Source organism: Aspergillus affinis, assembly GCF_023601865.1.
Source record: "Aspergillus affinis strain CMG 70 chromosome Unknown NODE_147_length_82135_cov_87_193680, whole genome shotgun sequence".
NCBI classification, from domain to species: domain Eukaryota; kingdom Fungi; phylum Ascomycota; class Eurotiomycetes; order Eurotiales; family Aspergillaceae; genus Aspergillus; species Aspergillus affinis.
In genome coordinates, this window is record NW_026515928.1 from 74 (window position 1) to 12,206 (window position 12,133).

General features: G+C 48.8%; 5 protein-coding genes across 5 annotated transcripts; 2 read left to right on the plus strand and 3 right to left on the minus strand.

Moving 5' to 3' along the window:
• Nucleotides 1-359: 359 nt before the first annotated feature.
• Nucleotides 360-3,032, plus strand: KD926_002198 (uncharacterized protein; the record flags this gene model as incomplete). The annotated part of the gene is made up of 1 exon (XM_053094009.1): nt 360-3,032. One exon carries the CDS (start codon nt 360-362, stop codon nt 3,030-3,032), a length of 2,673 nt encoding a protein of 890 aa, XP_052951149.1.
• A 283-nt stretch (nt 3,033-3,315) lies between these two features.
• KD926_002199 (uncharacterized protein) lies at nt 3,316-3,672 on the minus strand (the record flags this gene model as incomplete). Its single annotated transcript, XM_053094010.1, has 2 exons — nt 3,316-3,533; nt 3,579-3,672. The coding sequence occupies 2 exons, from the start codon at nt 3,670-3,672 to the stop codon at nt 3,316-3,318; spliced, it is 312 nt and encodes a 103-aa protein (XP_052951150.1).
• Nucleotides 3,673-4,480: 808 nt separating this feature from the next.
• KD926_002200 (uncharacterized protein) lies at nt 4,481-5,584 on the plus strand (the record flags this gene model as incomplete). Its single annotated transcript, XM_053094011.1, has 3 exons — nt 4,481-4,687; nt 4,738-5,070; nt 5,123-5,584. 3 exons carry the CDS (start codon nt 4,481-4,483, stop codon nt 5,582-5,584), a joined length of 1,002 nt encoding a protein of 333 aa, XP_052951151.1.
• A 205-nt stretch (nt 5,585-5,789) lies between these two features.
• On the minus strand, nt 5,790-6,491 carry KD926_002201 (GNAT family N-acetyltransferase; the record flags this gene model as incomplete). The annotated part of the gene is made up of 1 exon (XM_053094012.1): nt 5,790-6,491. One exon carries the CDS (start codon nt 6,489-6,491, stop codon nt 5,790-5,792), a length of 702 nt encoding a protein of 233 aa, XP_052951152.1.
• Nucleotides 6,492-7,808: 1,317 nt separating this feature from the next.
• Nucleotides 7,809-9,115, minus strand: KD926_002202 (aromatic ring-hydroxylating oxygenase subunit alpha; the record flags this gene model as incomplete). The annotated part of the gene is made up of 2 exons (XM_053094013.1): nt 7,809-8,223; nt 8,283-9,115. 2 exons carry the CDS (start codon nt 9,113-9,115, stop codon nt 7,809-7,811), a joined length of 1,248 nt encoding a protein of 415 aa, XP_052951153.1.
• Nucleotides 9,116-12,133: the final 3,018 nt, after the last annotated feature.

Here is a 12,133-nt window from a genome sequence, read left to right on the forward strand (position 1 = left end):
CTATAGAAGAGAAATTAGGTCCTTCTTCAATCGTCAAGGATTCTAATTCTGTAATCGCTTCATCAATTGGAGCCATATTGGTTGAGATATGGCTCTTTGAAGGTGTAGGAAATGTCGGTGAAATTGTTCGTCAGGTGGGGCTGGTCGTCAGGTGATCAAATACGGTAACTTCCGTTTATCCAGAGAAAGAAGAACAATGTGATCGGTTCTTAACGTAGGGACATCAAGTAGTATTCAGGGTTGCGGGATGCCCATGGACCGAACTATGGCGGAAGAAATCAAAGCATGGAGAGAGTCAATGCTTCACGGAGTACTCCGGAGTAGTTAAAGTGAATTTGTGAATTTGCGCAGTGGCACAAATGGCTCGCCGTAGTCCAGACACAGAAAAGAACGCCCGCGGTGAAGCTTGTTTTTTCTCCACCCTTCATCTCCCTGACCTCATCACCAAGATGCTCCCGGGATTCTTGCAGAGTAGTTACGCCCGCTACAAAGCAGATACCAATAAATTTGCAACATGGCTACTTCAGACTGCCGACCAATGTGGCTATCAACCACCTGCCCTCTCTGCTACCGTTCCGACCGCGAGAAAGGGCAAACGCAAGAACATAAACAATGGCTCAGATGCAGACCCAATTCAATATAGTGCGACTACCAAAGATCTGCAAAAGCTCGCTGAGGTGGTTGCTGGTTCTGCTTTCGCTGTACCTCAGTCAGTTCTCGCCATCGCCAAACGTGCCATCAAATTGAGAAAATCAGTCACTTCCTGGTTCTTGGGCCAGGGCGAGTCCATGAACAACAAACGTCATGCTCATTTCATCACTGCACTGGAACAAATCTGCGAGGCTCTTGAATGGAAGACCAACCAATCCTCGAAGCCAGACGCGAAGCAGCCATCGCCGACTACTGAGGCCCAGAGTGACGATGCCGCTGCTGATATGTTTCTAAACAAATTTGCGGTTCTCACGGTCGAGGAACCCCAGGATACCGCGCAATCTCAACCGACCCCCGCAGATTCAAAGAAGATCGTCAAGGTGGACGTTGTTGAAGAGGACGACAATGAGGCAGTAGACGACTCATACCTTGGTCCGTTGTTCTTCAAAACCCTCTGCTTACTTCAAGACTTGAGCAATATGCGAACATTCATTTCCATCACCTGGTCGGAGTATCGTGATAATAAAATCGACCTTATGAACGCCGCCGTCGTGACTGACAGTGCTCTGCGACTTGCCGAAAATCTTGTGCAGGAGGTGGAGGCTGAGTGGCGCGATTCCCTGTCGAGGAACGAGGATAGTGTCCAGAATATTGTTTACAATCTCGCTGTTTTGACCCGCGGAATTTCTGCGGCTCCATCCACTGAGGTTGGCCTGCCATACAACAAGAACATGACTGATCTGGCGGACTGGTGCTATGTGCCAACTAAGGTCCTGCTTGAGTCTTTCGCAGACGTCCTTCAAGTCAATCATCTGCCAGTCTTTAAAAAAGGCTACTTCGGCACCTATGATCCAAAAGCAGACAGAGAGCAAATGTCTCTGGGTCAGAAGTTCAACGAAGACAAAATCATCCTTCTTTCGATTTTGCCAGAGTTTTGCATGCTTGATACATTCAAACTCCAGATGCCTACTGAGGACGCGATCACTCGAGGCCTTGTTGAGTTTGCCAAGACTCAAAAGGTTGGTCTGTGGCTCTGCTTCGTCTCCCAGGTATTCCTCGACGTTCATCATATCATGCGACACAGTACCTTGGGTGCATTTGGAGACCTCCGCATGTCTGGACTTCGCATCCAGAGGACTATCGATGATTACCTAAAACTGTCTAAAACCCACCCTCCGCCCAAATTCTGGCCAAAAGAGGGTGACGAGCAGATTCGAAGTATAAGGTCAGCCGTCGAGTCATGGATCATACAAGATCTGTTCCTAGATATTCGAGCTCGGTCTAGTCTCGACCGCATTGGCTCCCCGCCCGAAAAGCATGCACTCCTCTCGCAGCACGCTATCCTTTGCGGCTTGTTCCTGTTTAATCTCAATACTCAAATGCAATTTGTTGGCCAGCTGCTCGTCACCCAATGGTACGACGTCCAACAGCTGGCCTTCTTGCACAATCTTGTCATGAGTTATCCAATGTACAAAGACCTGAAATGGCCCGATATGGATGCATTCGTCAAGATTCATGGCGAGTCTCATATTTTCATTGGTTCGCGGCCGAAGAACGCCAGTGAATCGCTGAACAGGCTTGAGTTGGCCACAGGCATCTCATCCGCTGCCAATTTTGCGCGTGATTCCCGGAGCAAAGCATGGCATAAGCCTGATGGCAAGAATCCTCGTGTACTAAAGCCCACCACTGCAGTCGCGACCTTGTTTTTCCCCCAGTACGTTAGTGGTCCTGAGGACGATGCCGGGATTACAAACATTGATAGGATTTTGGACGAACTTTCACAAAAGTCGAAGCTTGAATCCTCCAGCAAGGAGCTTCGGAGAGCCGATCTGGAACTCATCATTACCCGAAGGTGGTCTAAAACCCACAGCATCGACATACTGCATCTTCTCGCCTTCCTGAAGACCAAGCTATTCGAAGAGGAGCCTGTCATTCTGTACAACTACTTTGGCATGCACAAACGCTCCGTCGAGTTACTCAGACTGATCAAAGCCAAAGAGCACCATAAATTTGTTCAATATTTCACGAAGGAGTACATGCCTGATGAGTCCTTCATTTCAAACATCGTCATCCTCATCCATCACGTTGCGCGAGGCTCGGCCCAGAATGCACGTCAGATGGGTTTTGGATCTGGCGGAACTAGCTTGGTGAGTCGGATCGTCATGAGCGCTGGCGACGTGATGCGAGAGTACTTGAAGAAAAATGGAGATGTGGCATGCAAAGAGCTGAGAGTGTTCTGCAAGAACAAAACTCCAATCCAAGATGATGTTGCTCGCGATACGAGCAAATCGGACGATCTGGTGTATTCTTGGCTCAACATTGGGGACGTTCTGGGTCCCAAGGGTGTGGCCTCGCTCCAAACTGGGATCCCTATAGCCTAGGCTTATGAACCCAGTGCCGCCTTAATGCCGACAACTGTCCGAACGTGCGAAAGCCCTGCTTCATGTGTTTTGTCTTCAAATTCCATAGTCTAGTCAACCCAATCTAATGGGTGTAAGGCAGAATCCGGTTTATAGCGATAACTGATCCAGGCTTACTTGAGGGTTAGAGTTGCCAAGTATCCCGATTACTCAAAGGACTTGACATCATAACTTCTGACAGGTTGCAACTAAATCCAGACGTCTCAGGATTAAAACTATGATCTTAACCGTCTCCCTCAAGCCATCACCTCGTAGCCGTAATAGCACCCCCAATTAACCCCTTCGGCCCCGGAATCTCCGGATCATCATCAACCCTCAGCCCTTTCATCAATCGCGCTAACATCGCATAAAGTCCGATAACAATCAACACCTCCACCAGCCCTGCCTCCCTCAAATGCCCCAACGCTTCCTTAACCGTCTCCTTCTCATTCTCATCCGTATACATTGCCAACTCTTCGTCCACTAATCGTAACAGTACTCTTTCGCGATCCGTTTAAGGTCACCTACCACTGACTATACCCTCGGCAGGACATCCGATGCTCTGTATCTTTTCCTGCGGCATGCCGTGGACCTCTGAGACGGGGAGGTTCACACCCCACATGTACTTGCATTCGAGGACCGTCGCGACTCGCACAACAATCAGCTGCCAGTCTAGCTCTGGCAGACTGCATTGTTTTCCGTCGGAGCAGGCGCCAACGAGGTCAGGGAGGTGGGGAGCGGAGTGAAAGAGGCATTATTGAATTTTTAACTTGTTGAAATCAGGGAGAGGTCCTGGTCCGGTTTTACATACTATCAGACTAAGTTTCCCTTTCTGCCTGATGCTCGGAGATGGTTCCGCATTGGACTTTGCCGGTTTGCCCGGTCGTAGGACAAGGACATTGTCTTGTGGATAAATTTTTATGGTTCACGTCATGGCTTGATAGGGTTTCGATCATAACGCAAGGTATACGATGGACCAAGTCGGGAAATTGGTGAGGCACGAGAGAATTTCGGGATATTATCATACAAGATGATTACAGTTTCTGGGTGGTTATTATGTGTCAGGATCGCGGTGCGATGAAGATGAGAAAGATGCTTGAATTCCTCAAGATGCAGCGTAGCTGCGAGAGAGCTATCTACTGTGTAGATCAGGTGACACACTAAACTACATTAGGAAGGAGAAGCGGTCCAACATTATGTCATTATTAAGATAACATACTTCTGTATACAAAGAATTCGAAGACTTTTTGCCCCAATTGGTTATCTACAGGGATTCGGTGTCTGTCAACCTGAATCCAGTGGGCTCACTGCCTAGTTCATGATCGAGGGGTGATACTGTACAAAAGTTAGGGTATATAATGGGCAAGGAACTCCTTATATCTCTCGATATGAAAGTAACCCAATCATCCTCCTGACTTAAATACGCAAACATGACAGTCGATGCATCTCTTGACCAGGCTCGGAGTATCAAGATCCGATGGCCCAAATTCAACATCGTGATCACAGCAATCATGACAGGAAAAAACCCGACGTTGGTCAATCTACTCTTCGACAAACTCCCCTACCGCTCGCTCCAGAGTCATGCCCTGGTCTCCGGTGACCATTTGTATCATCTCGTTCCCGCAGAACCATTGATTGTATGCGCCCCCTGTGTATAGCCTGTTTAAGAGTCTAATATGTCTTGAAGTACACTCATCCCGATCACAAAGTCCCTAACCGAGCTCTTGAGCCCGATGGAACTGTTTTTCTGTCGGGGTTCCAACACCTGGCTATTAAATATGGCACTCTGACAGAGGACTTGCCCGCAGCGCCTTGCGGATACGTAGTCCCTGGAGACATCGAAAAGCTGAAAAAAGCAGGGTCGCTTCTCTGGGAGGCGTGTAATGAGGCTTCGGATGCTATCGAGGTTATTGTCTGGGATGCTTCCGAGACGGAACCAAAGGGACATATTCCACTGGCGTTGGAGCGGACCGGCGCGACTGATAAAGTTAAGAGTCTAGTGCGTGAGATCCACAACGAGGTAAATCTCCTCCTTTGATAAAATCTCACAAATCGAGGGCTAATCATTAAAGACGGAATCCTCCTGGTCCGGGATCTCTTCTGACCTTGAAATCATCCATCAAGGCCGGGCAACGTCGCACGCTGGTTCGAAAGGCTCGTACTTCGCAACTATGGTTTTCATTAACAGCGAGATACGGGCACTTGGATATTGGATTCTCAACAATATACTAAAGACGGCAGAGACCCAGCCCCATTTCGACCTGGGGCATCTAATCAGCATGTATAGAGTGTTCGTCCCCACGCCGGCAGAATTTGTCGGCTACGTGGGAGCACATTTTCTCTGCTCGATTAATAGAAAAATTGATGTCATTTTGAAAGAGACGGTTGAGCAGATGGAAGATCAACAGGCTGCTAGAGAGGATTTTCTCGCTTTAATGAGTGCGTTGGCACAGTATGTGAATCTCTTGAATGCGCAGAATCTGCAGCTGTTTCCGTGGAATCATGGGAGTGAGTATCCTATGTATGTGGATTAATGTTCATTTTTTGGGTGTTTCCTTCGTTCGCTTTCTTTGTATCTAGGCTCAACAAATTGAAAATATATTTTGATAATAAATCTCTATCAATGCAAAGCGAAGCCCAATTCTCCAAGTCTCTTTTTAACTATACAAGGACATCCCAACCAAACATATCTCGACAACAGTAGCAAACCGAATTCTGTACACAAAACCCTCATACCACCTACTCTACTTTCTGCGCATCCCTCCCCATCACAATCGACGAATACACACCACCATCCTCGATCCCAAACTCCGCCAACGGAATATCAATCGACCCCAACGGCGCAAACCCAATCTTCTTATAAACCGGCATCCCCGCCGCCGTCGACTCCAAATACGCCTTGGCCTCGTTCCCACGCCGATCCAGCTCATCAAGCCCATATTTCAGCATCACCTTGCCCACGCCGCGGCCTTGATGCTTTGGATCCGTCGCCAGGAAATCCAGCACGAAATCGCGCGACGGATCGACGAATTGTCCGCGCAGTTTCGTGATCTGACTTCCGAAGAAGTCCATTAGTTGCTTGTTTGCGTGCGCGGGGAATGGCACGTTTGGTGATTTCGGCTTTTCTTCTTCGCTGGTTTGGTTTTCCTGTGATGTTGGCGTTTGTTGTTGGGACTGGTCCTGATCAATTGGGAATTTCCACCGCGCGTAGCCGATGATGGATGCGTCGCCGGTTAAAGTCTTGTCGACGACTTTCAGGGACGTGGTGGTCGGGTCGCGTAATTTGGAGCGCAGGGATTCGTGCATGTACTCCTTGTAGTTGGATGCGTGTTCTCGGGGAAACATGAGGATGTGGAGAGGGTCGGATTCGAAAGCTTCGAATATGATCTCGTGGATGCGCGCGGTGTCTGCTTCCGTGACGGGGAGAAGTTCGAGTGCCATTGTGCGGTTAGAGGTGTGTTTTAGATCGAACGGTTGATTCTGGTATATTTGAATTCTAAGCGGTTTGGGTTTTTTAAGACATTGTAGGTCGTGGATGAGCGAATCCGCGTATGACGCAAACGTGTGGGGCCATGAGCGTGAGGTTGAACTCATGCTCGGAATGAGATGTTTGGTGGCCATCGTGTAAAGGGAAGAAACTATATAGTAAGCATTCAGTGTGTGGTATGGGTAAGGTCTCTGCGATTGTGGTGGAAGCTCAAATGTCAGAACTATGTGCAGATGCTCTGGACACTATGTGAGTTTATACAGCAGCTGCATTCCACTGCATAGTTATGGGTAATATGACGCTCTCGGAATAAATAGTCGGAATATACATGCATGAGAATTGTGTCGGAATAAACGAAGTCTGGCCAAAATGTATTCCGATGTCTACCTTTGCCGCTCTTGAATTTTTCCATATTTTGTTCCGGACTGCTCGGAGTACTCCGAACATGTCCATGTTAGGAATCCTTTTCGGAATGTCGGAATGGAACCCGAAATGGTCAATCAATCAATGAAGATAATAATGGTACCTTTTTTATGCATTATGTACTGGCAGAAAACGGAATATTTGGCTATTTATCGTGAGGCCAGTAAATAGACGGGGCCGACTAGTTGTCTAGGGAATATGAAAATTAAAATAGTACAGAATCCCTACAGGTGCATGAGATCGGCAACGTAGAGGGTCGCGGACAGGTGTCACAACTGCCTCGTAATTCTGTCATTTGTAGTTCTCAATCGTGTCAAATGGTTCCGCAAAAAAAACTGCGGAAGAAAAAGAAATGACAAAAGAAATGACAAAAGAATTGACAAGAGTGGGATTCGAACCCACGCCCCTTTCGAGACTAGGAATATTCGTTAGAATATGGAAGATCAGATCACCTGACCCTAGCGCCTTAGACCGCTCGGCCATCTTGCCCGATTGATGAAATTCCGTAAACAGGTTTACCTATATAAAGGCCAATAAATTTACTGTTGGACAGAGGGTAACTGGGTGTGAACTTGACAATGAGAGTTGATTTCGAGAATTAAAGAGAGAAAAGGTTACCTTATGAAGAAATGAATTGTGTCCGCAATCCAAAGAAAGACGCCACATTTGAAAGACAAACTGTCAACTTACCAATGAATGAATTCTGTGCTAAATAGAGAAGACGCCAATTCTAACTACACAGAATATAAGAAAGACCCAAAAACCAAGAAAGCTGAAAACGCAGGACTCGCCAAAAGAACGGCTTAAAAAGGAATCATAAAACTAAACCCCCAAGTCCACCTAAGCCCTTACCAAGCCAGGACTTCCTTCTGTGCTCCACAGGCCAATCCCGAACAGATCTCCTCATCTTGCTCGCTGATTTTGGCGTCGGCGGGCAATTGCGGCCTCGCAGGCCAAACTTGCTGGCCCTCGTCCTTTTCCCGGTTGAAGTGCTCCGTGATGACGTCGCGGACTGTGCTTTGGAAGAAAAGCGGCGCTTTCTCGTACGTAGGGTGCAATTGGCCGTTGGTGAACACTCCGCGGTCAAGGTTCTTCTGCGCATTGTTGCACAGCACTTTGTCTTCTCCCATGACGCGCGCGTACATGTCGCTGATGAGTTTGAAGTCGGCGTCGGACGAGTTGCGGTTTCGGTAGATTTCGTAGTCCATGGAAGAGCTCCTGGGGCCTTTGGGGAGGAACTTCTGGATCATGATGAAGTGGGGTCTGGCTTTTTGTTAGACTTTGCTTTTGTGGAAAGATAAGGGGGCGGAAGTGGAACTTACGACACAACCATGGCAGATGCAGGGAAGTAGTATGTGCTTGCGGTGTAAAGACCCTTTTCGATCTGGAGCGGCGTAGATTCGCAGTGGTGCTGGATATGTCCGTCCTTGGTGTCGCTGCCGAAGGAATCGAGGTTAAGGAACTCGGGAATGTCCGCGTGCGTGGTGGGACAGTGGTAGCATTCGTTGAAGTTATCCGACAAGATCTTCCAGTTGTAGTCACCGTCCAGCTTATAGGTGTGGTCGAGGTCGTAGTCGTCAAAGTTGTAGTGCTTGTAGCGATCTTGCTTATCGACACCGTCGAAGTGTTCTTCCCAGGAGACTTCGGGCGTCTCCTTCGCGTCCAAGTTCACCCAGATGAAGCCGTTCACGTCCACCTTGACGTGGATGGGGAAGAGGCTGTTCTGGTCCTTGTCGAATTCAAGATCCTTGTAGCCGGGAGCTTTGGCCAGTTTTCCGTTCAGACCGTAAGACCAGCCGTGGTACCGACAGGCCACGATCTTCTTGTTTCCTTGGCCTTCCTCTTCGATCACCGGGTATGCGCGGTGTCGGCAGACATTGTGGAACGCGTTCACGTTGCCCTGTCGGTCACGGATCACGAAGAAGTCGAAACCCGCCATCTCATAGCGCAGCCAGTCGCCGGCCTCCTTGATCCGCGAGCTATTGGTGAGGAAGATCCATCGCTTCGAGAATATGGCGCGACGCTCGAGGTCGTACATCTCTGGCGATGTGTACCATGATGCGGGCAGAGCGCGGACGGGGGCGTCCTTTGCCGGTGCAGCGGCTTCCTCTCCTTTGTTGGAGCCGAAGCGAAGATAGTGCAGCATAGAAGACATTGTGATGTCTGGAGGAGGGAGTAACACTAAAGAGAATCTGTTCGAGGATAATTGAGGATCTGAAGATAGGAATCTCAAAGCCGTGGCAGTGACGCTTTTTTATGCCCATCCCACGGCATCGTGGGGAAACCTTGGAGATAGGCTCAGGTGGACCATGTTGATAGCATTGTTACACAATCTCTGGGTCCTCTCGTGCTGTTCCAGACCGCATCTCATGATTCTTGCCAATTTGGTGACCTCCATCATGCAGTGAAGCCCTTTGTTCGATCCACCAGACTCGTCCAAAAGCTGGCAGACGAGGATACAGCTTGTCTATGAATGGCGGGTCCATAGTTCCTTCACGCCATCAAGCTAGGGCAGTCCCCACATAACCTCGTATCTTGTAGCTGCCTAACCCCGCTTCCGCCTCCATTTCCAAGCTGCTCTCACTTTTCCTACCTGATTCGGGCCTAGTCTTGTGTCTTGTTCGAGCTTCTCCGGGATAAGGTCATTCTATGATTTGCTGGTTCACGCGAGCCCGGTACGCTAATGCAGGTCTGATTCTCTATTGTCTCGTTTGATTGGCACCAACTATCCAGAACCGGCAAGGAGAATGAGAACCCTGAGACAATCCGGGGGCTAAACTTGTCATCCTTCACTCAGTCTCGCCACTGGTCCGATGTCCTTGTATACACTTCATGCTATCATACTTGGGGGCCTATCATCTTCATTTCCCCTTGCTCTGATCTACCTGTAGTGGCGTTTTCTACATAATTTGTATGTAGTTTAAAATATTGACATTTAGGATTACCAGAGAATCTGACGAGGAATATGATTTAAAGGTGTAGACAGCCGCCACCCCGACGGCCAACTCACCGGTTATCCTCGGAAAGCAAGGAATGGCGCCCACGACGAGGTCTGAGAGTAGACTTCTCCGAAAAGACTCCACATGATGACTTCAAGGTGCTGGTGACTTTAGAGAAGTGTCTTCTGAGATTGCTGTGAATCCCAGCCTTTTCATTCGCCATGCGTTTTATTGCCGAATACAGTATAAAATACCCGGATTGATAACCCTCAGAAATGACATTCATTACATAATCCTTAATTCGCGGAAGCTGGCGGGACTGCGATAATCATGCAGCTTTGGCCTGGAAATTGGACACGGATATCTCCACGCGCAAGGGGTAGCGGGAGAGCAGCCATGCAACGACACCGTGGATTGGTTTTACCTGAAGTGTCAAACTGTTCCTGAAATTAGGCATGAGAATGTTGTATCTTGGCGACAGTAGTGGCAAATAGGAGGAGTCTGAGAGTAAGCATATTTCATGCATATTCCGGATCGGGTTTCCCCTTCCAGATAATGGATCCCGGACCAGATAGTTAGTTAGTTATGCTCAACGCTGCTGACTGAAACACTAGGCAAAAGCTCCCTCTTCTCAGCATTCCTTTTTCGGTTTGATACTACCGCCCATCTTCGAATATGTTCTAATACCACCGTCGCCCTCGGCGCCCGCCCGAAGGCATTTCCTCATACTACCCGGATATCTGGCATCTTGCAAAAATTCTCGGATGCCGCTCCGTAAAACATTCAATAGTAGGTTTGAATATCTCCAATCTGTTTTAATCGTTTACATCGCAGTCAACTAAGCCGAAGTATGGTGGCTTACTTACCCATTCTCGATCAGGACCGGCCGTATCACGAAACATCGAGACCCTTCGCCCCCGGGAACCGTATAGATCGTACACCCACATCGCTTGCAGAAACACTTCTCTTTGGAGTATCCACTTACGGTATCCGGTATCCTAAACGTAGCCAAGCGGTCATGGGGATCACAGAGGGAAACTGGCCAGCCGGGAAACTCGCAGTCTATAACGGGAAGGGCAGGAATAAGCGCTCCGGACAAATACCAATACCCCTTCTCCTATCGGTCTCGTCTGGATGCATGGTCTAGACTCACAATCTGACAAGGACTTCCCGATCCGAGGGCGCAGTGGCGACAGTAACAGCAGTATACTGCAGTTGGTTGGCCCTCCACCGTGAAGCTGATGTCGCGGCATAGGCACGCGCCGGTGTGTTTTGTGGCTGGCTCCATGCGTAAGCCCGGTATTGAGGAGTTGACGCCGTTTCGACAATGTGATTCACGGATAGCCTTTCATGAGAGCACGCAATTTCTTGGATATTCCACTCGGTCGACGGTTTGGTTGGTCCAGTATCTGGTATTCAAGTAGTTAAGGTTTTACTATCCTGAGCAGGTATGGTGAGAGGATGCTCGGCGGTTTCGATAGTCATGACTGAGGAGAGCATTCGCATTTTATTGCCGTTCCTGTAGGCCTGGTGGTAAATTCGAGGACTCCAGTCGCGTTCTCTGCCTCTGAGGTTTTGAGGAATATGTTGAACCCCAATGGATGAAGGAAGAATGATGGCCCTGGTGGAAACGGAATCTAGTCTCTGAAACACTACGCTAAGGTCTTGAACTAGCCAATGCTCTATCAACCAGTCCCTGCAATCGATTTGTAATGTTGTCAATCTCTCGCTGGAATGATAACCCTCACAGAATCGCATAATGCATACGGGCCCACTATTCAAGATAATACATTATTATCAACATGACACTTATCTTGCGTTTCCCTATCGCTTTCCCGCATGCTGATCCTGCCCTGATATCATTCATTGACACATTCTTGCCCGGACAGGCGATCAACGATCTCGGTGGCCTGATCTCAAAACGCATTGAGAGCAATTCTTGTTTTCAGAGGACAGGAAGATCGGGCGATGTGGTCATCGCCGTCGTAGTAACTAACTTAGTGCCAACGCACTTAGTCATAGTACGGTCGAGGTAGTCAACCACTAACAAAGCACAAGCAGGCAAAACGTCACGCCTGATTTGCCCGCCGGCAGATATGCAGCCAGGATCCCTGCCGGGCCTTATGTCCAACTTGCTTTTTGGATCAGCAGGCGCCGCAGCAGCCTCAGCCACCCCGCAAGCTAAACAATCGGCCATTGACCAGTGGGAGGCGCGTGAAGGGCGCTCCACATTC